At 54.3% G+C, this 26013-nt stretch overlaps 1 protein-coding gene across 13 annotated transcripts in view; it reads right to left on the reverse strand.

The window, feature by feature from the left end:
- CASZ1 (castor zinc finger 1) overlaps window positions 1-26013 on the reverse strand; it is a 188860-nt gene that overhangs the window by 63594 nt on the left and 99253 nt on the right. For 2 of the 13 annotated variants that reach the window (XM_063176738.1, XM_063176726.1), the window contains exon 1: window positions 20243-20380. The exons of 10 other annotated variants lie outside the window; for them this stretch is intronic. In XM_063176738.1, coding sequence (XP_063032808.1) covers window positions 20243-20291 — 49 coding nt within the window. In that variant the 5' untranslated portion in view covers window positions 20292-20380. Of the gene's footprint in view, window positions 1-20242; window positions 20381-26013 lie in introns of those variants that run through there. One more of the 13 variants, XM_063176732.1, reaches the window with a different exon arrangement.

Raw genomic sequence — 26013 nt, forward strand, 5'->3', positions numbered from 1 at the left:
TGCTTGGCAGGGACAGGGGCTGAAACAAAGGGCCTAATTTAAGTATTTTTATAACTCGGTGCTTGTGACAGTGGGTTTAGCAGTTGCCAGCCATCTGGAATAAAGAATTACAGCCACCTCTCCTAATCCTATATTGCCTAAACCCTAAAGCTGGTTATGGTGCAAGGATGAGGCAGCAGGTTGGGAGGAGATATTGATGGGAAGGTGGGGGTGGAGAAGGGACCGCAGGAAAATTGTCAAACTTATTTCTTTTTCCTGCAAGGTGCTGGGTGGCCCCAGATATGTCAGAAGTATTTTTTGCTAAGAATCAAGAGAAGATAGAATGAACAAAAACAGGGGAAAGGGGAGACAAGGAGTCCTCCATGACCACACAGTCGCATGCACCACACACACACACGCACACAGAGGCTTACTGGTCTGCGCAGGGCTGTCAGGTAAATTAGATCTGAAAGCTGACAATTTCTGACCATATTTCCTTGATTATTTCAAACAAATGCACACCAGCCGCTGTAAGGAGATTAAAGTGACATAAACGTCCCGAGTGGGAGGAGGGAGGGCAGAGAATTCAGGTCACCCCCATCCGTCCCCCATTTGACAGCCGCTATATCGCTATCCAATCCAATAAAAAAATCCCCCCCTTTTGCTTTAATTAATTTTACAGCTAGCTTGCTTAATTACTTTCAATCAAAATCCTCCTGCCATCGCAAAATTAGAGATGGTTGAGCTCCATTAGCCTAAATTCTTCATTTCCATATAGAAAGAGGCTCCCTGGGCAAAGCCAACAGGGCTCCCTCCTATTCCGGCTGCCATCGGACAGACGCCTGTCCCTCTGTCTGTCTTCAGCTCCCTGGCAGAGGGAAGGTGGGAAGGATACAGCCTTGCTCCCACCTTCCCCTTACACAGAGCATCTCCTTGAGAGCCCTGCTCACAGGAGGCCTCTCTCTCTCAGCAAAGCCCACAAGAGGTGAGGGCAGCCTGCCCTGCTGGCCCTTGTGTGGCCGTGCTGGAAGGAGCTTTTCCATGGCTGCACGAGGGACATGGATGGGCAGCGCCTCTGCTGTGCTCCCAGCGCTGGGGACAGGGCCTGGAAGGGATCCTACAGCTGGTTTGAGCCCTGCCACTGTCACCCCACATACGTGCAGGCATCAGGGGCTCTGTGCACACATGGAAAGCACTGTGAGGGGACACGGGCAGATCATCTGACACCCAGCTGCTGTGGGCTTGGTACCTTCCTTTGGAGTATCTGGCATTGTGGGCCACAGACCTGTGACATTCCTGCAGCTGCCACAGGCATCAGCAGCACCTCTCTACCGAGAACAAATCCTCAACTGTCCCATTTTGGGGACAATGGGACCTCCTCTGAAGCACAGGGAGTGGCAGCAATAACCCACATGGCACTGTAGAGGAGACAAGAGGAGACTGTGTGGAGAGGATGGATGCAGGAGGAAACCCTGGAGGGAGCAGAGGAGAACCAGCTTCCTCTCAAAAGGAACTGGAATTATCCAGACCATTCCAAGCTTTCCTCACACTTTCTCCCATCTCCTATGGTCCTCTCCTTTTCCACACACCCAAGCTATCTGCAGAGCAATGCTTCTCCTGGAATTTTACCCATACTCTGTGCAGGTTCTGAGCCCTGGGGAGCAGCCAGCGGAGCCCAACCTGCCCAGGCCACAAGTCCCTGTGCCCTGGGGCTGCAGGGAGGCCACCCCAGCAGCCCAGCCTCTGCACTCTCCCACCCTTCACAAAGCCCACGGGGATCCACAGGCACCAGAAGCTCAACTGCCCCCCAGCTCCAGGGAGGACAGGTCAAACCCTTCTTCTTCAAAACAAAATGAAGAAGAGACAAACACAGACCTATTTTGTTTATAAGCTTAAAACTGAATCCAATGGCGCATCTACCTGGGGATTTTAGATTAAATGGTTTAAGAAACTCAAATAGGCTTTTTAATCCGGTCAAATAAAAAGAGCCCCAAAGAAGCAAAGAATTCACCCTGCTGAGCCTCACACCTATGCAGACAGCCAGGCTTGAATGGCTTTCTTGCTCTCTGCCACTCCTCCCCACCCTGGCATGGGACAGAATGTATTTGCCAAAATCTGGAAGCTTAGGGTACACCCTGTTCAGCACTGTTAAAGACATCACTTTCCCATGGACAATCCACTTCTATCACACTGTGTAACACCTTTCTGCAGCTTTTCTGTGTCATTCTGTGCTTATGCTGTTCAGCTGGGGCCTTCCCCCAACACCTGGCAATGTCAGTGCAGTGCCCAGCCCTGGTTACATCACCAGTGCCAGCAATAAGCAATCCAAGAGATGACACCAAAACCCCTAATCCCCACTGAACACACACGTACAGGCACTGTTTTTCATATGAACTACATTCCTGAATGCTTCACAAGAGAAGACAAGGAGCCATGTGCCCCTGAGATGCAGTGGGGACCAGCAGGGTCTGCCAAGGGACACAGCAGCTGGACAGCCAGCCCAGCTCTGATGGATGGAGACCAACCCTACACAGACTTGAACATCTGGAGCTGAATCCTGACAGAAACCAGGATGCAAAGGGGCTCTGTTCTCTGCTGGATAACCACCTCTCCAGGACTTCCAGCCTCTGCTATCACATCTCACCAACTTTCCAACAGCAACGTTCCCCTCTCCCCCAGTGCTGCCGTTCACTCCGGAAGCGCTCAGAACCAGCCTTCCCCTGAACACGCTCTGCAATAAAATTCCCGACTTGTGTCTCGCCTGCTCCAATGCTCAGAGCAGCCAGGACAATAGAACAGAGAGGCCCTAAATCCACCAGACTCACCCTAAATAGCAATGGCCCATAATTTTGCCTGACATTCAGGAGCTTGTTATTCTTTCCCCTCGTCGCCTGGCTGGAGCTGTTCAGACCCATCAGTGTTATTCTATGCATTAAATGGGAAAAAAACCAACTCAACAACAACCCGGAGAGTTTCCAAGCCTGCCCAACGAGGGCTGAAGGGGCAGTGTCCAGAGCTGAGCTGGCAGTGGGACAACAGGAGCAGCCCATGCCTCAAACCCAGACCCATCCACTGTGCAGGAGAACAGCGTGAGTGGGTCCTGCAGACCCTGCAGAGTGGGTCCAGCAGGAACAAACACCCTTTTCTCTGCTTCCATCCCTACCGAGGAGACCGTCATCTCTCCCAACCCTTCCCGTGCCTCACCTGGTGCCTGGGAAGGCTGCTGCCCACCCCTCCCCACCACCTGGCCGTGGGGAGCTTTAACCACAACAGTTTGGGGTTTGGGGTTTTGGGGTTTTTTTTTCCAGGCTGACTCCAGCTGATTAAGGACCTGCAACAGGATGTAGGGATTACAGCGAAACCTGGCTGCAGATCAGCTGGGGCACGGAGCCAGAGCAGAGAGCGAGGGTTGCCCCCAGCCTGGCTGCCAAAGCGGCACTCGTCCTGCTGGGAGGCTGGGCTGGAACGGGGCCGCTGCCCTCGCTGCCTCTGCAGCCCACACTGGCAAGCGTGCCCGCAGGAAGGGCAGGGCGGCGGGGACGCGGCATCCGCGGCTCTCTGCAGAGAGGAAAACCCCCACAGCCCTGCTCTGTGTGCCCTCACCTCGGCCAAACAGCACTGCCAGGGGCAGGGGCACCCCCTCCTCCTGATCTGAGCAGCCTCATGATTCCCTGGCACCTCTGCCAGAGTCTGCACCACGTTGAGCTTCATGGGGGTATCCTGGAATAACACGCTGCAAAATACGCTGTGCTGAGGTTTTAATCCAGGAAGAAGTGATCAGGGAAAGCAATAATCTCAGTTGGCACACAGAGCACAGCAGGATCTTGCTTCTGGGGAAGCATCAAGAGCAGAATTAGCTTCAAGGAAACTCTGGGGCTTTTTTTTTCTCCTGCTAACACTGATCCCTGCCTGGACCAGCAGCAGCAGCAGCAGCTCCCAGCATCTTTCTAAAGTGCCTGTCACTGCAATATCCAACTGCTGACATCCCCTAGGGGACATCCCCCTGAGCTTGGGTTTTCCACAGCCCTCTTAGATTGGAGCAAGAGGGACAGCAGCAGTGGGAGCAGCCCTCCTGCTCTGACCTGGAGCTGTTAGCCTCGAGTCCCTTTTTAATCAGGTCTGGCAGAGCTGCTGCCTCGCTTCCCAGGCAGGGATAATTTGCCAGTGCCTTCTCAGAGAGCTCTGTGGAAATGCTTTGCAGAGCCGGAGTGTGCCTCTCCTTCATGGCCAAACCCTCTGAGCTTCACGCTGGCACATCTCCCTCTCCTAGTGACCCCCAGGCTCTGTCTGTGTAAAGGAAATCATGAAGATGCCAGGACTTGGTCCTCTTTTCCAAGCGCTGCCTGGCAAGACCTGGCAGTGAGAGGGGGAAGCTGTGTGCAGCAGCAGGAGGAGGTGGAAATCTGTCTGGCAGCAGCAGCACAGAGACTTCTTAGTGCTGCCCACCAGACTCATTGTAGCGGAGAAACTCTGGAGTCAGCTCCTGCTGAGCTGGGGCTGCGGGGGGAAAGCAGGAGTTGATATTGCAGGCAGAGACCACTGGGATACCACTGAAAGCTGCTAAATATGACCAGGTTAGCACTTTAGTCTTTAATGGCAGGTCACCATTAATAAACCCAGGGCCCCAGGGTGCAGTAGAGAGCCTCCCTGCCCCCCTCCCCAAAATACTCATTTCATTAACTTCTCTGTGCGCGGCGCTCAGCACCTGCCAGAGCCTGGGCAGCCACGAGGGCTGGCAAGGGTTAAGGACATCTTATGGCAGAGCTAACTGCTCTTCAGAGAGGATGGAGAAAGACAAGTCTGCACAGCATCCCTCTCCTGCCCAGCGCTCCCCTCTGTGCCTCATTCCCCCGTTGATGCTGGAGAATTCCAGCCCACAGATCTGGGTTCCACACGGCCAGGGCAGCCTGGGAAGGATCTGGGTGGGGAAGGCCCATGGCCATGGGGCTGAGTGCTGCTAAAGGACAGCTAGAACCCAAACCCCAGCTCCAGCACCAAGTCCCTCTGGCCTTCAGGAAGCCACTTCCCATCAGCGTGCCTTGCTCTCCCCATCTCTGGGAAGATGACAACAGCACTGAAGATGACAACAGCAGGGAGGGGCACAGGGAAATTACTTTGGATCCAGGCAGGAAGAAACACTAGTTGAATAGAGACTGGGAAAACAATAAGTATTGCTTTTGGGGAGCCTGGACTCACCCACAGGATTGCCCCAGTATACAAAAGAGTGAACTTGGCCATTGCAAAAGGCAAGCAGCAGAGAGGGGCCGGGGGAGCCAGCACAGGGTGGGACTGCTCCATCTCCACACGTGCCCCCCATTCTCTGCAGCCCCACAGATGCTCCTGCAGAGGCCTCTGGTGCCAGGGCAGCAGCACAGAGGGCAGATGACAAGGTGAGCGGCAAGCGGGAGGACGGAGCTTTGCTCCACCTGCTTCCACTGTGACACCAGCCATTTCCCAGAGGGATGGTGGGACGGAAGGAGGAACAAATATATGCTCCAGCTGCCAAAAATCCCATCCTATCGAGTCTCTATCGATCTGCCCTACTTGGCAACTGAAGCTGCAGCCACCGTCTGTGGTGCTTGATCAATAAGACCTGGGCAGGCAGGGAGGGAGAGGCCCTTTTATGGGAAGGCGGTTCTTTATGGGGAAGTATTTTGATTTTTAGAATGAGTGCAGAGTCAAGGAAGAGGAAATACTGGGACTGAAACTGCAGTTTAGTTTTAGCTCATTTCAAATACCTGCTAAGCCACTTACACTGGGGACCTGGGAACCTCCTGCCACAGGAGCTGCCCCGGCCTCTGTCCTCTCTGTCCACCCAGGGGAGCCTCTCGCCCACCCTGGCGCTCTCAGTGCAGAGGTGCCAGCTCTAGAGATGGGCCAGCACATTCCTAATGCACAGCTCAGACCCTGTGCCTGGTGTTTCTCCAGGAGCTCCCTACGGACCTTCCCCAGGAACCTGGGGAGAGGCAGAGACTCTGCAGCCGTGTGAGAAGGAATGGCTGTGCTGCTCAAAGAGCCTCTGGAGGTGCCTCGAGCCCAGCAGGCCTGCCCACACCATCTCCAGCCAGGGAAGCACCATGCCCTGCCTCAGCCTGTGCATCACGGGGATCACAGCCGGGTGAGACACAGTGACCAGGCAGGTCACGGGCCAGGGAGCCACTGACCGCCGCTGACCCTTCCACCCTTCTGTGCCTGGGGACCCCTTTCTCATGGCCAGGTCACGTAGCTGGGCCATACCTGCTGGGCTCTGCAGACCAGGTGACCTGCTGGAGGACAGCCCTGTGCTCGATTCCGCTAACTTTGCGCCCACAGCACCACCAGGAGAAGGCAGAAGAGGAGGAAATGTTTTTTGTAACAGAGAGGGCTGCGTAGGGCCACCTCCAGCGGCAGAAGTGCCCCATTTCCAAAGCCAAGAACGAGTGGCAGCTCGTCAGCTCCAATTAGAGCTGGCTGCACGGGGGACTGTGCACTGGGTGTCACCTCCAAATGCCCTTTGGATAGATGGGGGGGAAGAGAATCTGCAGTTGTTCCAACGTTTCTTGCTCAGCAGAACAACTGTTGCAGTCCTTTTAGTACAAACCCAGCAACTGTTCCCAAAAGCTCAGCCTCCTCAGCTCCTGTCCTTAAAAAAAACCCACCAACCAATCTCCAAAATGACGGCTTCTGAGTCAGGGCAAAAATGTTATTAACAAAAACATCACTCAGGGGTGGGACACCTGCTCCCTGACAAGCAACTGGCCTGGCTGCCCATGGTTAGAGTATTACATCAGACCCCAAAAAGAGAAAGGAAAGGGAGGGAGAAGGGGAGAGAGTGGAAAAGAACAGACAGAGGGAGGATGACAGCAGAAGGGAGTAACAAAGACAAAGAAGAGCAGGAGAGGGGAAGCACAGAAAGAAAAGAGCAAGTGCGAGCGTATGTGAGAGACGGAGCAGGAGAGAGCGGGAGCGTGGGGGGAGCAGGGAAGTGTGCGGGAAGTGCCAGTGCGTGTGTGCAATAAATGTGGGAGTGCATCTGTGTGAGAGACTGGGAGCGCGTGCAGATGGCACAGACCGCAGCGAGCAGGAGGAAGACAAGAGTAAGGAAGGGTGAACGATGCCATGAAAAGCAAAAAAATCTTGGAAAAGTGTAACAAGAAAATAGGGAGGAAGAGAGAAACAAAAGCTAAAGTGAAGGACATTGAACAAATGAGTCTGGTGAAGCAAGAGAGCAAAGATAAGAGCGGGGAGGGAGGGATGGGAAATGGAGATGGGGGCACTTGGGATGGGACAGAGCCAGGGTGAGGATCAGGAAGAGAGAGGAAAGGGAGAAGAGGACAGAAGAGAATAGAGGAATAAAAGAAACAAACAGAGGTGAGGGAGAGAAAGATGTCTATTAAAAACCTCAGTGCATAACACAAAATGTCAGGGTTTATAGCTTCATTCTTGGCATTGCTGGTACTGAGAACCCCACACAGAAATGTCACTGCTTGTCATGTTTAATCACCTGCTATTTGTTAACACCTTCACTGCAAGGAGCCTGCCCCTCACCCCTTGCAGGCTCTCCTTTTGGAGAATGAGCTGTGAAAATGTGCCTGTGCCTCGCAGCTCTCACGGGGCAGCTTCAGCTGCAGCCCGGGCTGGGCAGGGAGGCCGGGCAGGGCCAGCACTCGGGGCACGGCTGTTTGAGCTCCAGACGGGGCTGTTGGCACAGGGCAGGGCCTCTGCAGGGGCAGTGAACACATCAGGGAGCAGAACAGGACAGAGGATGCTCCGGGGAGCGTGGGAGGATGCTGGGACCAGAGGGAGCGGGTGAGTGAGGTGGGTTTGGAGGCACAGTGACTTCAGGGAAGGGTGAGAGACACGAGTGAGAGGGGAAGGCTCAGCTCATAAAATCAAGGTGCACAGGGGCACAGAGCAGCAGGGTACAGGGCCCTTCTCCTGTTGGAAAAACCCCTATGCTCCCCTCCCACTCATGTCCTGTGCTGAACACATACAAATAAAATCCCTGAAATCCGTGCAAGTCTAGAATTCTCCAATCTGAGTGCTTGAGCAGCAACTGTCGCATAAAAGCAAACATCCAAAGCTATTAAATGAACAGTTACAGTTCCTTGCTCTGGCATCTCCCTGGTGACTTTGCTCCAGTTCCTCCCAAAGCTGTGCACTGATGGTTTTCCCCTGTGTCAGGCACTCGTGCCCATGCTGTCTGTGCTTCCCACCCAGCCACATACTGTCTGTCTGACATCACACTGCACTGCTAGAGAAAATATTTTGAGGTCATCACTCGACAGGACTTTTCCCTACTGGAAAAAGTTTGATTTCTTTCCTTTCTAACTGGAAAAAAATCAAAAACTGCTCCCCTCCATACAGCAGAGCTCTCCCATACCAGCAGTGAAGATGAAAATCTTACTCTACAGTTTTCAGGCTCATGGAAAGAAATCGACCCCCCACCTAAATGAACTAAAATTTAAATATGTGTATATGAGGACCACTAGTGCAGATATTCAGGTGTAACCAAAGAATGGTGATCAGCCCTGTTTCAACACAAATGAGGACTCTGTTTCAGCACAGTCCCTGCCCCACACTCTGAACTGCTAATGTTGGTGTGCAGTGGTTTGGGAGTGCTGATGCCACCGAAGTCAGACTTCCCCCCTTGAAAATGAAGAGAATTTGGGGAGTCAAAGAAATGACAACAGAAAGAGCGGTAAGGGGAGCCTAAGTGCATTTACATTTTTTTCATGCATTCAGACAATACACAATTTTAAAATCCACTTTAGGTCCTCCAGGACTAGATGTAGGACTGAAGTAAAACCATCAAGCCCAAACCAGGCAGCTCTGGAAAGCCAAGCTCCAGAGCATGCTTGGACCTCACACCTTGGTCTCTGATAGGGACATCAGGGTGTTTCCACTCTAAGTTTCTTCCTTGTAACAGTGTGTTTTTGGTCTTTTCTGACTGACATCCTCATTAGTTTTCTAAAGCAAGTGTCTCCATCCCAATCTCACGTTCTTGAGGAGCCTCCTGCACTGCTGCTACTGTCAGGTCCTGCACTGAGGACAGAGAGGTTGCTCCATCCAGATCCTTCTCCAGACACCCACAGCTCCCCAAAAATTCCACAAATAAATCCAAGCCCAGTTTCTGTGCCCACAGACAACTGGACGGACACATGAGCCCAGCCAGCAACCGCTGCCTTCTGCACAGGGAGGGCCCAGCCCGAAACAGAGCAGAGTGGGCTCTGCCCCTGCCCCAAAGGGCTGGCACAAGCCCCAGAGCCACCCCAAGTCCTATTCTGGGAACGGGAACAGAACACACAAGGGCCTCCCACTGGCCTTTCGCCAAGGATAAAATTCACCCTTCTGAACGCAGGCCAAGATGATCTAAAGTGACTACTGACTTTTGTTGCCCAACTCGAGTCACCTTAAATGGGCCTATTTGCAAAGTGTCAGTGCTGAGCACAACTTCGAATCGGGCTCTTTAAGATGCCTAATGCGACAGGTCCAGTCACTGCTCTAACAAGAAAGGCCATTATTCCTCTCTTGTGTGACTTCTTCCAGTCTGGCCAGGCCTTTTATCTTTTTTCCTCTCCCCTCCCTTCTCCTTGTTCTTTTCTTTTTCAGCTTTTTATGAATTTCTGTCAGCTTTCCTCCCTCTCCCCTCCTCAAGGTCATGCAGCTCATTTCCACGTTGAACATTTACTCAGCAAGCCAGGTCCTTTCACAGGCTCTCACCACAAATATGCTTTCTGATAAAGTCTGCAGAAAAGAAACTGTAAAACCCAAAACAATGTCAGAAATAAATAATTTAAAAAAAATCCCACCAGGGCAAAACGGGGCTGTGACAGGGCAGACTCTTTAAACAGAGAGAGCTAGCAGGTAAAGCAGTGGTACTGCAGTTCTGGGACTGTTTTCTTGCTCTCCTTTATACTTTGCTTTTCTGAATGTTTCTGTTTTGCTGTCAGTGCTGTGCCACCTATATGAGTAGGATAGGGTTATTTTAACCACTTTTCATCCACAGCAAAACTCACCCTTATCCACAGGCCAGAATCCTCTCAGCCCATGGGCACCTGCTCCTTCATGGCAGCGACCTCCCACCTCAAACCCAACATCTCATCATCTAAGCTCCAGTGCTGTTTGGCCTCCATGGCCACTGAGAAATTACAGGGAAAAGTAACTTTGCTGGTTTTTGCCAGTCAGGGTGAACTCACACCCAAGAGTTCATCTGGCCCAAAATTTCCCAAAGGAAGAGAGGCCACCGTCTCGTTGCTGGCCAAATCAGTTTTGGGATGACAAGCACATGGTAACAAAAGGCTCCCACCTTCCAAGAGCCCTGAGGGGTTCCCTGAGGGCCACTGCCTGGTGGGAAGTGAGCTGAAAACAGTTCTCTTCCTTCTCCTGAAGGCTCTGCCTTCTCCTCACTCCAGAGTTGCTGCTTTAGGTTTCTTTAGTTTGCTACTTTCTTTTTAGGAGCCCACAATGAAAAGCCAGAAATCTGGGGATTCCTCCTAGCAGGAAAGACCCAATTCCCAGCAGTCCTGACCACAGCTCTCCCCTGATTTCTACCAATGGCCTAAAGGTGAGAGCTCCCACCCACTCCCCAGCCCACAGCCACTGCTGGCAGCACCTGCTGGGCACCTGGCTATCCTGCTTCCATGGCATCTGACCTTCTCCTGCAGGCTGCAGAAACATGGCCTTCCATAAACAGGTATTTCCACCTACAAAGCCTCAAACCAGAGCCATAGTACTCTGGGTTGTGCTGGCTCAGGTAGCTGGCTGTAAATACCCTGGGATTGTCAGTCCTGCTTTAGGAACTGCAGCACAGCCCACACCAGCAATAGCAGGTACCTCAGCAAGGGCCATGTTCCTGTTACAGGAACAAGGATTTGGGTCCACTAGCATCACCAAAACTAAACAGAAACAGGAAGTTACAAATTTTCAGACAGTCAGAGCCCTGAAAGATAATACAGAGAAAGTACACTCTTATTTCGAGTGGTTTTGCCCACTTGCAGCTCTGCCTTACGGCACAGCATTGGGGAAAGCAGCACACTGGTGGCAGTGGCACTGTCCTGAGTGTCAGCACACTCCGACAGAGCAGGGCACGATGCTGTGGGATGCTGCAGCAGAGGATGGGCACTGAGCTGGTGTCACCACAGGGCTCCTGTGACCCTTCTGTCTCCCTGGCACGGCCCGTCTCGTCTCACTGAGTGCTGCTCGCCCTCCTCCCTCCCAGCGCGCACATGGCTTTAATGTTTTTATTACCTGTTTGACTCGCTGCCTTATTGCTTCTCCTCTTAATGGGGCTGTAACCGTGGAAACGAGGAATAAACGGCCACCAGAAAATGAGATGATTAAACAGGTCACCCTGGCAAAACAAACTCTGTGTTCACACAGCCCGGGCTGTGTGTGCAGTTTCCGCCCAGGGAAATGCAGGTGGGAGAGGGTGGAAGGGCTGGAGCAGCTCCTGCAACGAGCACACCAGTGAGAGGTGCCTCCTCAGAGAAGTGTGGTCTCTGCCCACGAGGAATGGTGCTGTGAGCTTCCCAGCAAAGACACGCAGAAAATGGAAAGGTTTGCCGAGGGAAGATGGAAGACAGCGAGGACAAGACACATCCATGTAACTGGGGAAAAAATAGCAACTAAGAAGAGTATAAATAGGCTGGACCGAAAACAAAACCTAAGTCTGAGACAAGCTGGTGTCCTCTGTTGTCCCTGTCTCTGGCATTACCCATGACTGCCTCATGGCAGCTCCCAGGGGAGCACAGATCCAGGTCCCTGGGGCACAGATGCACCACCCTCCTGTCCCTGCTGAGCGGCTCTGGTCCAGCCAAGCACGGCCAGGACCACGAGGAATGGAGGATCTCCTGCAGCACAAACCTGGCTCTCCCGGAGCCACCTGCGGCCACTGTGCTCAGAGGTCCTTTCCTGAAGCTGTGGCTGGGAGGAGAGGGACAGGACCACGAGAGGCTGGGCTGGTGGCCAGGCCTGAGCAGGTCCAGGGAGCGATGGCTGCTCCACACCAGCAGCACAAGGATGAGGGGAGGGGGTCCTCGTGTTTCCATGTCCCACTAACATCTGAAGGAGATCCCTCAGTCAGGCTGAGAGGTTCAGACCAAATGAGTTTCACACCAGAATGTTATTTGTCAAAAACAAAATTAAAACCCCAAAATATACACACGGCAATCAAAAAAGCACAATCACAAACCAACATTTAAAGTAGTGAGGATGCTGCCAGAATCCCCATCCTGTCCCAACCTGTCCAAACCCAGACTCATTGGGTGCTGGCAGTCTGGGAAGAGCAGACTTACTCCACCAAGAGCAACAAATTCAGCAGAAGAAATTGGAACGGCAAAGCTTGGCGAGGTAGAGATGTGAGACAACTGCTTGGAGCATACAGGCGAGTGGTTGTGCTTTCTTTCAAAAAAAACCCAGCAGGTGGTTTATGAAAAGGGCCCTATTCTTTAGAGTAATTTGAGCCATATTTCATTGTTTGATAGAAAAATCCTAATATTCATGACCTCCTTTAACTGGAAGAAGTTTGCTCATCTGAATATCAGCCCACAGAAAAATGGGAAAATGAAAAATAGAGTAAGACAATGGAAGGGGGGGGGGAAGGAAAGGGAAAGCAAGACAGAATCAAAGACAGAATGGAAGTCCAGGAGAGTGACAAAGAGTGACAGGTCTGTGGGAATATGGAAAGGAAGAAGGACATAAAGGAAAGCTATTTAGTAAGAAAAGTTAAATAGTGCAGCATAAAAAAGGCTGAGAAAAGCAGAGTGAGTGACAGAAAACACAGCAAGAGCGAGCAAAGGAGCTTTCCCCTAAAGTTTCCAAGTGCATGGATCAACTTTGCAGAACTGGGATTCTTGTCCTACTGAGTTTCAGTTAAAAATATTCACATGCAATCAAGAAGAAAAATCAGACCCCCTTTCCCCAGCCTCTGCTCCCTCACCCTCTTCCAATGCAGTCCTCCTCTGCTAACATCTGCTGCCTGCCTTCGGGACATGCAGATGGTAATTACTCCAGGAGCAGCTTCCTCTCCTTCCCCTGCTAGCAGAGGGCCACTTGGAAGAGAGCTTGGAGCCATGGAAAGATACCACACACACCTTCACAACACATGGCCAGGAGAAGGGCATGTGGGAGCCAGGGCACGCCCAGAGAACCTGATAGCACAGGGGTGGGAGGTGGGTGGGTGAAAAGATGAAGATGTTTGTCTACAACACACACCAATAAAACATCCACCTGGTCCAAAGATGGGGAGCCTGGGGAGAAGCTGGCTTGAGATTGGAACTGCTCGTGCTGCTCCAGACAGGGGAAGGGGTGCTGGGGAAGCACAGGCAGCAGGAAGAGGAGGAGGAGTGGGAGGAAGGCTGCCCTGGGCGAGGCAGCTCAGGGAGTGGATTCATACAGGCATGGAGCTGGCAAACACCAGGCAGAGAGGTGGAGCTGCTTTAATGAGAAGATGCTTCTATGACTCAGGCCTCAAAGGGATTGGTACTTTATTATTTTATTTTTCCATAATAAATTATGCCCTGGGATGCCAGGTCCTGCCGGGTTTTTCTGGAAATACCAGACAAAAGCTGGTGTTGCTACCTGGCTTTTGACAGTTTCCCATGTATGGAAGCTGAAAGCTCCTAATTCTTCCTCTGCTCTGCCCTGGCCCATCCAGTTTTGGGAGCAGGGCTGACACCACCGCACCATTCCAGGAGAGCAGCCCAGCTGGAGCTCTTCCCCTCCCAGCCCAGGTCCTGGGGTGGCCTCCATGCCAAGCCAGCCCAGACCCACTGGGGCAGGAGGTTCGGGAGCCCCCAGGCAGCCCCAGGAGCCCAGGCACCCCAGCCCAGGTGCAGGGAGGAGCCCTCCTGCCCGACCCTGCACCCTGCATGGACTGCAGCCAGCCCTCAGCCCTTATCTCCATCCCCGAGCGCCCAGCCCTGGCTCTGGGCTGCAACAGGCACCATGATTATGCCCCACTTTATAGATTAGGAGTTATTCATCCTACACCAAATCCTCAGACTCTGCCATGTCTCACAGACCTGTTCTGGAGCTCTTTGTTAGTTTTAGGCTGAACTCGGCCCTAGTTCAGCTCAGAAACTCGTGTTACACAAAGCCCCTGTACGTCTGTCTGTCTGAGGCTGTGGGCCAAGCTGACGCCAAGGCCACCATTCACCCCAGCAGCAGAACTGGGGGAGCACAAAGACACCCAACACACAGGGCAGACACCACCCTCGTCCTCTCCTGCCGCCAAGGAGGATTCATTCATGGCAACGATGATGCAAGTGCACAGCACCAGGGTGTTCATCATGGCAATGCCTTGAGAGAGCAGCCTGGGGAACACGAAGTTCAGCACAGCACCAACACGTGAGTGTCCGGGAGCGTGGAGGTGGGTGAGTGTCTGGGGCAGACCTGCGTGTTCAGGACACAGTGACAGGGATGTAGGTGTTGGGTGTGGGGAACACCTCCAGAAACGCGCCACCAGAGCTTGGTGTTTTCGCTGATTTCACAAGAGAGGCTCTGCTAAAATGTCACCTCTCCAAAGCAAAACAGGAGCACGTTGGTGAATCATCTCTTCACACCCCAAAACCAGGAATGGGTGGCAAAGCTCTCTAGTGAGGCACCAAATCCTCAGGGGATTGTCATAAAATGCACCCAGTGACCTTAGTCTTCCCATCCTTTTCCCTTGTATCTCCTGTTCTCCACCCTTTGCTTTCTCTTGCCAACCTGCATGGGTTGTTCAGCTTTTATTCCAAGCACGAAACTGCCTTAGGACTGGAAGCTTTAAGCAGTTTCCCAGCCTCCAGAAATTTTCTGGTTTTGTTTCTCCACAGCAGAGCAAACAATTGCTTTGGTACCTAGCCACCACACCTAACTCCTAAATGCAACAAGAACTTAGAATTCTTTGGGAAATTTCTACAAGAACATATTTTACGTGAGTGAAACGCATGTTTTTTGTTCTCTGTAACTATTTCTTCCTGAAGGGACTTGACAAACTTTTATTTTCTGGAATCACCCCATGAAGAAAGATGGAAAGTCCCTTGAGGAAGAGATGAAGACTGGTGCCAGGTTAACACACTGGAAAGAGGTGTTGACAGCTGGAGTCAGCCTGAGATCTCTATGGATGGGCAACAAGGGGCTCCACAGTGTGGGTGAGGGAAAAGCATCACCATCCCACTCCAAAACACACTCTGCTCTGCAGGGGAAGCCTGTGCTTACATGGAACAGCAGTCTAGACCCTCACCTGTGACCAGCACTCCTGCCTGCTCCAACCAGCAGCTCCTGCCAGGGACCAGAAGCCCACCCACAAGAGCTGCACAAAGGAGATGAAGCCCCAGGGTACCAATCCCAGCTGCAGCCCTGCCTGTGACCATCTGTCAGCCCAAAGATGGGCCCTGTCCAGAGCAGCTTTGCCCATCCAGGGACTGCCCTGCTGCCCTGCCACATCCACCCTCCAGCAGCACCACGATGACCTGGCCCAGCCCTTCACCCACCTGTGCCCCTCCAGCCCCTGAGCTCTGTGCACCTTCTGCATCCTCAAGCCAGTCCCAGCTGCTGCTCCAGCCTGTGGATCACCGGTCAGGCAGGAATGGGGATTAGAAACCAGCAAGTGTTTCTTTTGTTACCAATTTCTTCCTCCTTCTCCCCTGCAAGCCCTCGGAGACAAAACAGGGAGCAACAAGGTCCTGGTCCAAGGGGCTCTCCATCCTGGAAATGGATTTTACCTGTCTCTGAAAGCTGCCTCCATCTCTCACCCCCCCATAGCTTTCTCCCTAGGGAAATCAGCCTAAAAGGGGCTAATGGAACAATGTCCCTCTCTCTCCCCCCTCTCATTTTCTCTCTTTTTTTTTATTAGCATTTGTGGAATTTATTCCCAAACTCTCCTAATCTTTCGTACACAACCATTTGATTTGCATAACCCAGCCCCCTCTCATAAAAACTGGCTGCTAGTTTAATTAAAAAATGTAAATTTGCTGTCATCTCGGGGCCTAGTGAATTAGGACGACATCGGCATTTTTTATTGCTGAAGACGTCCAAATTGATCCAGTCCGCACTGAACCGGAGGGGAGGAGACGGAGCCGCGTGGGACTTTTGGCTGGAGCTCCTGCCCCTCCCCTGCTTCCAGCCAAGCCTCCTCTGCCCCCTCTTTGCTTTGCAAAGTGCAGCTGAGGACGAGGACATTGGTTCTCCCAAACCCCAGGTGGATCGGCGAGCACGGCCTCTGCAGTGTCAGCACTTCTGGGAGCGGAGCCCTGGGTGGCACCTGAGCTCTCCAAACCTTGGGAACGGCTGCATCTTCCTTCAAACCCTGGCAGGGAGGGAGGGAGCCCAGGTGGAGGTGGGACACGCAGCACAGGCAATAGTTATCCTCACCTACTACAGGACTTTTCATTACTTTCCAGACACTTTCAACCAACTTTTCAGAGGGCGCCTACACCGTAGGCTGCACAGCAGCCCAGGGGTACGATTTGATGTCAGAGGGAGAGTCAAAGTGGCCACAAAGGCTCTCGCTGGGAGGACAGCCAAGTGCAAAAGTGGGACAGAAAAGGCTGTGTAGGCAAAGCCCTGAGATCCAATCGCAGCAAAGAGGGCTCCGGGTAGAAGCATAAACAATTTAGCAAAACAGAAAGAGAAACTGATGATATGGAAACTACACATCAATGATGTGATCCCCTCCAGTCGAGGTATCTGTGCCATTCCCAGCCAGTTTCAGTACAAGTTGCCTCTCCCCCCTGGGACTCTGTGTCTCATGAACGGTGTAGTACCTGCACACATCAGAGTGCACCCCACTGTCAGCGGCAGAGCTGGTTTAGAAGGACTCATGAGATACAGCAGACAGAGCACAGGTGAGGAAACAGGAGTTCGTCTCAGAGATCAACCTTCTGGCCTTTTTGTGAGTTATCTCTCTACAGTGCCCAAGCAGAAGAAACACTCCTATGGACTTAAGTAGCTCTGAAGCATGTTCTCCAAGTAATAGCTGGGTGCTGCTTGTTCCATTTCGGGAAGGTTAATTCCTGCCCTGCTAACCCCTTCTCCCAAGGAACAATCTTCACTTGGTAGGCTTAAACCCTTGAATGCTTTCCACCCAACAAGTATCTCATAGAACTACTGGAAAGGCACATGAACACACAAACCAACTGCCTGGGAACCTTTTACAGAGCACGAGCTCACGAATGACTGAGCCAATGTCTCCCAAAAAATCTGGTAAAAAAAACCCAAACAAGTTGCCACCAGCCCAAAGAAGGTGTTTCTATCCACGGGGTGTTTCAAACAACAGCAGTGATTTGACAAAGACACCAAATGACCCTTTGAGTGGGAAATTGGCTATTCCTCCACCCATTTACCATAGGTGTTTTGGTCCTCATTCTGAGGTCAGTTCCTGTAATCTCATAACTAGGATAACTAGGCTGGGGAACAGTGTCCCAAAGGAAGTGACAAGTACCCAGTCAGTCAAGGTATTTAAAACCAGACTCGCAGAAAGTCACATGCAGGGAACATCTTGCCACATTCCTGCGCAGATGGACTCAGTCCACAAATTCTTTTCCGCCCTTAACCATTATTAACACTTCTGGTCCTAGAAGGTCCATGCATGGATTGACTGAGCTGAGAAAGCCCTCAGCAAGAGCAGACTGTCAGACCCCACATACTGAGTCCCTCTGGGAAAGAAACCCCTCTGGACTTGCCTCTGCCAGCTGGCAGCTCGTACGAGCAGCCCTCGGGCACTGCCTCTGGAGAGCCACTGCCCGAGGGCTTGGAGAGAATTCAAGAGGCAGCGACTGCGGGAGATAAGCTGGCCCAAGTAGATAAGGGTTAGAGGTGGTGATTATGGGGCAGGTCTTTGCCCCAAGATCATGACAAGACGGGTTCACCCACACACAGATCATAATGCTGACTTAAAGAGATCTCCCCGATGCTCATTTCCATGGCTTACTGCAGCCCTGGGTTCCCACAGCGGAGACCAAAGCCCACGAGCTGCCCGGGCGCAGCCCTGGCAAGGCCGAGCACCCCCAGCACTCATGGCAAGGCCGAGCACCCGTGGCAAGGCCGAGTGCCCACAGCGCCCGTGGCAAGGCCGAGCACCCGTGGCAAGGCTGAGCGCCCACAGCGCCCGTGGCAAGGCTGAGCACTCATGGCAAGGCTGAGCGCCCACAGCGCCCGTGGCAAGGACGAGCACCCCCAGCACCCATGGCAAGGCCGAGCGCCCACAGCGCCCGTGGCAAGGCTGAGCACTCATGGCAAGGCTGAGCACCCCCAGCACCCATGGCAAGGCCGAGCGCCCACAGCGCCCGTGGCAAGGCTGAGCACTCATGGCAAGGCTGAGCACCCCCAGCACTCATGGCAAGGCCGAGCGCCCACAGCGCCCGTGAGGCGAGGGAGGGCCCCTGCTTGGGGCGGGGACGGCGCCGGCGGGGCAGCCCCGGCCGGGGGAGCCCCCGGGGCCGCGCTCCGCCGGAAGAGGGCGCTGCAGCGCCGGGGCACGGCCCTGCCCTTCCCGGCCCGGCCCTTCCCGGCCCGGCCCGGCCCGGCGGGCAGTGCCACGGCTCCTCGGGATGGAGAGCGGCGTTCATCACTGCTCATTGCTCTTTGAAGCACGGGCCCTCCTGCAGTTTCACCACATCCTCAACTCCTGAGCTGCCCCCGCAGCATCCCAGCTTCTTGATCTAGAAGGGAGGCAGCCGCACGCCCACGGCTGGGCCCGAGCGGAGCTGGCATGTCTTGCTCATAGGTGGAAGTGGCTCCGGAGCCACTCCGTTCCTGATATCAATGGTAGAAATAAGTAAATAAATGGAATAAACGACGGCAAAATTATCCTCTCACTCACAATATCAGAGTACATAGTTCAGGCCCAGTCAATCATCAACCAGTTTATTACCATCTTACTCCTTATTAAAAAAAAAACAGCACACACTCTCTGGCAGTAATTACCTGGACCATGGCGCATTGCCAGCACAGGCCTGTTTGGCTCATTGCTGCCATTTGGTTTTTAAATGGCAAAGAATGGTTTACACCATTTTGGAAGAGCAGGTGTAGTTGTGTTAGCCAGTACGGGGCCATGGTGGTGGGACCTGGTCCCAAAGAGAAAGGTAACATCACTTAAGGGATAGATTCCTACCAAACTCTGAATTTGCACATTTTGTCAAATCTAAATGAGACTCTGATCCAGATGGTCCAAGTATTGGAAAACCCACCAACACTTTGAGCCCCGAAGCTCCTGGCTGCAATCACACTCCAGCCTGATGGAGACCTGTCCATCATCACACCCACCAGGCCAGTCCAGCCCAGCCCAGCACCAGGCCAGAACCTACTCCCCATCCTGATACCTGATCAAAAACCAGTGGACAAGCCACAAAAAGCTACAATCAAAAACACACCCAACCCCAGTGCTAGGGCCTGTAATCTAAAACCAAAACATTGCCCCAGCCTGGCCACCTTTCCTCCTCCCTGCATGATGTGAAGGGGTGGGGGAGGTCTCATACACCTCACATGGAAGGACAAAAACAAACCCATCCCAGATATGCCCAGGCTGAATAAAACCAAAAAACAACTCATTAAATGTAATAAGCAGCCTCTTCATCTGACACTGCCTTGTCCCAAATAAATTAAATTCCTTTTCATTTAGGCAGTACAGGAACCTGACAAGCAACCTTTACCACCGACACGCCAGAGCTCAGGAGGGGGGAAAATATGAAAGAGAAAACAACCCACACAACTTACAACAAATACAAAGGCAGAATCATTTCAAAACCCCCATAAACTTCCCCTCCGCATCCTCTGACGGCCAGCCCGCTCCTCGCCCCGCTGTCCCGGCCCGCGGGGGCCGCGCTGCCGGGAAGGACCGACCGAGGCACCGGAGCCCCCGGCTCACCTCGGCGGGGCCGGGAGAGCGGGGCCGAAGCGGCGGCGGGCGCGGGAGCAACTTCCGTAAAACAAGTGAAAGAAGCAAAGTGAAAGAGGCGGCAAGCCCCCCGCCGCACCGCCCCGCACCGCGCCGCACCTGGTGCGGCCCCGCGCCCCGCTCCGCCCGGCCCGCAGCCCTGCACCGCGCACCCAACAACAAAAGTTTCGGTGCGGCGGCGGCCCCGCGTCCGGAGAGACTGACTGCGCTGCCCGCAGCGCCGGCCCCGCGGCTCGGAGCGGAGCGGAGCGGCACGGCTTCCGAGCGGCGGCCGCGGCGGACAGCGCTCCGCTCCGCACCGCCCGGCGCGGGGGCACCGGCACCGGCGGCCGCACCGACCGGGGGCTCCGCCGAGAGGCGGGCGGGGGGCTGGGGGCAGGAAAAGGACAATTGTGCTGTACTTACCATAGTCGGAGAGACGAAAGCCGAATTCACTTAAATAATCAACTTTCATAATACTTAATTAATACCTAATTGCAGCTGATTGCTCCCGAATAACAAGTTGTTTAAAGCACTGATGTCATTGCCGTGCCGGTCCTCCCCGAGTCACTTTGGCAGCGGGGCCGGGGGCGGGCGCGCCGCGCGGGGGGCGGTGACTGGCGGCCGGCGGAGCCGCCCCCTCGCCGGGCCCGCCGCCGGGGGCAGGTGCGGGGCCGGGACGGCTCGGCTCGGCTCGGCTCGGCTCGGGCCGGGCCGGGCCGGGCCGGGGGGCAGCGGCAGCGGCGGCGGCGGCGGGGTTACCTCGGGCGGAGCCGGAGCGCGGCCCTGGCGCAGCCCGCGGCGGTGCCGGCACGGCGGGCGAGGAGCGCGGGGCTGCCCCGCACGCAGGGCCGCCCGCCGGGACCCGCCCGGCCGCGCTGCCCCGCAGCCATCGCTGCCGGCCGCCACCCGCCCCGCGGCCGCCGCGCTGCCTCCTCCGGAAGCCCCGGGGCGGCGGGGACGGAGCCGCCCGCGCGGAGCAGACCGCAAACCGCGAGGGGATGGAGGGGGGCGTGCGGGGCCGAGGAGCGGCAGCGGGGCCCTGGGTGCCGGGCACGGCAGGAGCCGCGGGCAGGGTTTGCCCCGGCACCGCCGTCCCACGCGAGTCCGGGCTCGGCCGTGCGGAGCGCAGCGCGCACCGAGCGGGACCGGAGCCCTCGGGGCACTGGTGGCCGCCACCTGCGGGTGTCACAGCCCCGGACGCATCTTGCCCTCAGGAAGATCACGGCGCTCTCCCCCTGAACGCCGGGCCCACGGGAGGCGGGGGGAAGGGGGCCCTTTCGCAGTGAATTTCCTCATTTTTTTTGGCTTTATTTTTCTAAGTAGCAAAGAATGCGAGGGAGGTTCTGAGAGGCGTGTTGGGTAAACACAGATATAAGCCTCTTTCTTTAAAACAAACGAGCAGATTATTTACCTGATTAAATAGGTATTTTGAGCAGGTTGTAGGCTGTTTTTGTGAACACACCACGTTTGGCTCCAGGATTTTGGCAGAGCTGGGCTCCTCACCGGGGCTCACACAGAGCTGCCCATGGACTTAGCAGCTCTTAAATCCTTTTTATAAGCAGAACTTAATGTGCTTCCCAAAGGAGGCCAGCATCATTACCCCACTAGGGATGGGGAAACTGAGGCACTAGTGAGGGAAGTGACTCGCCAGAAGTGGCTGGACAGGTTAGTCACAGGGCTGGAAGGAGCCCAGGTGCGTTTGGCTCCATGCACCAGGATGTGCTGCGCCCTGATAGTGTCCTGAGCCCAGAGACGCAACACAAACTGCAGCTCATCACCTCAGCAGCGCTGCATTTGCATGGCCAAAAACGCACAGGCAGCAATGCAGGCCAGAGGGCAGGGAGAGGGAAGAGGAGAGGGGAGTCATTTGTGGAAACCACAAATATTCTGGCTCCTCTCAGAGAAAAATCTAAACAAAGTCTAGTGAAACAGAGCCACGCAGGGACCTTCCAAGCCGGGAAGCACGTGGGGACACAGTGCCAGGCAGGAGGCAAGAGTGCCCTGCCTGGGGGCTGCCCAGCCAAGCAGCACTCCTGCACAGAGCCCTGCACGGGACTCTCCTTCCCACCTGGCGCAGCCAAGCTCCTGCTTTATCAGCATTGCCCCACTCACTGTTTCTAACCCCACCATCAGCTCTGATCAGCTGTCACCCCATGCTGCCTTTACAATCCTGCCCGTCTGCACTTCAGCTGACATCACCCACAGTCCTCAGCAGAGCCTGCCCTGGTCCCTACACCTGAGTCAGGCACTACAGCACCTGCCCAGGAATATCCCACCCTGCCAAGTAATGGACAGAACCAGAACCATTTGTGCCGGCTCTGTAATAGATCAGTTTGGATTCAACACTTGCAGGTTTGAGTTTGCTGACAGGTCCCATAAGTTCACTGCACTATATGTCAGATATCTTCATTTTTGCTTCTTCTGTGAACTTAAGATTTAAGGAGTGGGAGTTCTGCTCACCCCCACTGTTCCCTGAGAAAGTGGGCCCCTGCTGGATCTCCTTTCTAACACACTTTCTAACATAGATATGTCACTATGCATACACAGCCCCACAGACCCTCTGAACATACCTGTTCTTCTACGTGCACCAAGCTGAGCACGTTCACACATCAGTATACAAATGTTCCCCACCCCTCCCATCCCAGCACGCACACGCAACATGCATATGCCCTCCACAAAGAAAATGATACTCTGTGTTCACTGACATTCAAATACACACATATCCATACACCATGACACACATGAACCCACACACACAACCTAAACACACCTGCAGGATCCCCTCCACAGACTTCCCGCTGTCCCTCCCACTCCTCCTTGCAGGAACAACTCGCCAAGGTGTTTTTTCAGGTGAAATCCACGCCCTGCAGCTGATGCAATGGCAAGGCCTGATTTCCTATCTCAGCAATCTCCTGTCACAGGATCAGGTTTTATTTCCCCATACTCCCTCCTTTGCCTCTTGCCCAAGGAACGTTGGTTCTTTCCTCTCTCAGGGGCTCTGAAGCTTTCTGCCCCTGTGCCCCCCGTGAGGGTGGCACCTCCCCTCCTTCCCTCATCCCTTCAGGGCATGGATCCACCCTGAGGAAAAGCTGCCTCTGACCGTGCCCTGGCATGAGGAGGCTCCCAGACCCTCTGCTCTCCAGGAGCACTCGAGGGAAGGCAGCACCCCTCACCCTGCTCTGAACTTTGCTTCCGTGCCATGGTGAGAGCCGCCCCATCCGCTCCAGCCACATCTGCCCTTCCCTGACAGGTGAGGAGACCTCTCTGTGTCCCTTTCCACCCTCCCAGGGGCATGAGGAGCTCTTGGTAATTAATGTTTGCCAGGTGCTCAGAGATCCTCAGATGAAAAGTGCAATGGGAGGGGGAAGGATGATTAATTTATTATTATTACAGTTTAATGCTTTCCCCGCAGACAGTGTGCCAGGGCTGAGCAGGGGGTGAGTCACACTGAGATGTGGGACATCCCCCTTTTTGTGTCTCTTCTACCTTTGTTTTTTATGCTTAGCCCATTTTCTTGGCAGTTTCTCCCTCCTTAGCCGGAGCTGGCCTGGGGGCCTGGGACTGTGCTCTGGATTCATGTGGGATCAGGGCGCTGGCTCTCAGATTGCAGGTTGGAGATCTGGCAGTGCTGTGCCCCTCCTCCTGCTCCTGCTTGGGGAGTCTATTAGGCAAATGCTCCTGCCCTATTTCTGTAATTTTGTTTGATTTCTGTTTCATCAAGGGAGGTGCCCAGAGGCCTCGGGGCCTGGGCGGCAGGAGCAGACAATCCATGCTTTCTTTCCCTTTCCTTCTCTTTCCCTCCTTCCTTCTCAATTCAGTTTCAATCACATTATTGGCACATGGCTCCCAGAACCCCTTGCCAAAGCAGCTGTGCTAAGTCTCAGCGTGCTGGGGAAGGCTCTGCTGGGAGCAATTCTGCCATTTACTGTTCCTTTGGCCTCAAACAGTTTGACACCAGGTCCCCACCATGTAGCTACTGCTTTTCCAGGCACCCCACAGCTTCCAGCATCTGCTGGAAGCCAATGCTGCTCATCCCTTGACCACTGCCCAGAGGGAATGAGTGTGCTGGGAACGGGCCATACAGCACTGAACGTACACGGCATGTGCTCCACAGGGGCCCAGAAGACTTGAGGGGAAGGAGTGGCAGGGGTTTGAATGCACTAACAATTAGTTACAATTTACTGCAGCAATTAAAAGTGCAGCCTGGGGATTTCAGGGTGAGGAGGTAAGGGCATACCCAGTCGTACCCAGGCAGAAGGTCCAATAGGGAACGTACCTGGCACTCAAAAGCAGGTGCTCTGCCTGCAAAACCAGCAAACACCACCCTGAACCATCCGGAGCCCGGGCTTGGCAAGGCACACAGCTGGGATGGGAAACTGCTGCCCAAGGATGGGCCCCAGACTGCGCAAGACCTATTTCTGCAGTGCACGGGGCAAGCGCAAACAGAAATGGTGATTTCTGATTTCTGTCCAGAGGATCTGCCAGCCAGCTTGTGTTCCTGCAGAGACACGCAAATGAAAGCAGGAGCACATGCCATGTGCACACACACAGAGTCATGTAAATGCAACGACACAGGAAGACCTGAGCATGGTCCTGCAGCAGTCAGGACAGGGCTGGATTGGCACGGATGTTTTAGAGAGATTGTCCTGCTATGGGTACATATGGAAGGCCTAATGGCATGCAGGTGTCAAAGGGCACTGGGTAGAGAGGAGTTGCCACCCTACTTACTCTACGGGCAATGACTTGCTCCCCCAGCAGCTCTATCCTGACATGGGCTGGGCAGATCTGTAAAGGCTCCCAAGTAACAGAGATGGGGCAGGTCAACAGACAGGCTGGATTTTACAGGACTCTGACACTGTGGAGTAGGGCTGGTCTCCATAAATTCACTCTGGATTTAATGTGGCTTGGGCACGGGCAAGAGGAGAAAGGAGGGAAGGCAGAGGGAATCTGGCACATTGTCTGCTCTGCTCTACCTGCCCCATCGCAGGCAGAGCCCATGTCAGCCCTGCTCCCATGCAGGGCACTGAGGCAGGAACAGGGCACTGCCAGGGACCGTCCCCAAAGGAGCAGTCACTCATTCAATAGAAGGGACAATGAGGGGAGATGATGGAGGAAGTGAGAAATGGGCATCAGACCTAGGACTGCACACAGTGGGGACCGGCAGCTCTTCCTCCTCTGGGGTGTGACAGCAGGATCCCCGCCCGAGCACAGCGAGGGAAGGCAAAGCAAGCTGGTGGTGGGCGCACTCCGAGCGCTGCCCGGCCGCAGTGTACCCGCGTGGGCTGGCCCGGCTTGTGCAACGGAGCCGCCGGAGCTGCAGCGCTGCTGACACAGGCCATGTGCCAGCCGGCCTGCCAGGGCTCCGAGCGGGCCGGGGACAGCGCCGAGCGCCCGGCACAGGACCCGAGTGCCCCCGAGGGACGGGGACACCGCCGGGCAGGGGCTGGCTGTACCGGGCTGGCTGTACCTGTGTGCGGGCACACGGCGGTGTGCCTGTGCCTGTCCCTGTACCTGTACCGGTGCCCGTGTGCCCCGAGGGCTCACGGACACGGCGGGCAGCGGCTGGCTGTACCGGGCTGGCCGTACCGGGCTGGCTGTACCGGGCTGGCCGTACCGGCGGAAGCGCGGCCGCGGCCCCCCGGGAGCGCTGGCACGGGGCCGGGGCTGCGGGAGCGGCGGCGGGCGCTAAGTGTGAGGCAGACGCAGCGATTGCATTACTGAAGGAGCCCGGGCTGGCAATGCCGAGCTATCGTCCCTGTAATCCTGTTAGCCAGCAATCTCCATTCCGAAAGAGCTTCATTTCTTTGTGAATATTTGTAAACTAGATATCTAATGGAAAATTATAGGAAAATTATAGTGAAATTCATGACGAAGAAATCCGATTAGCCCTAATTCAATTATGCCATCTTAGCCCACACAGCACATTTCCCATTTTTTTCCCATAAATACCAATGCCAGGGGTCCGGGTAATCAAATAAAATTGAAAATCATCTTCCCATTAAATTCAATTAGCTGCAATTTCTAAAGCCTATCAGAGATTTTAATTACTAAATTATAAAATTCTCCAATGCTAAATTGAAACTAAAAAAATTGCACATCCTTATATTTCAGAAGAAAAAAACCCAGCAGAAACCTTGAAAAATACCCTTCTCCTCCCATCAACATCCACGTGAACGCGGGTCTGGGCAGGCTCC

Source organism: Melospiza melodia, chromosome 26 (assembly GCF_035770615.1).
Source record: "Melospiza melodia melodia isolate bMelMel2 chromosome 26, bMelMel2.pri, whole genome shotgun sequence".
NCBI classification, from domain to species: domain Eukaryota; kingdom Metazoa; phylum Chordata; class Aves; order Passeriformes; family Passerellidae; genus Melospiza; species Melospiza melodia.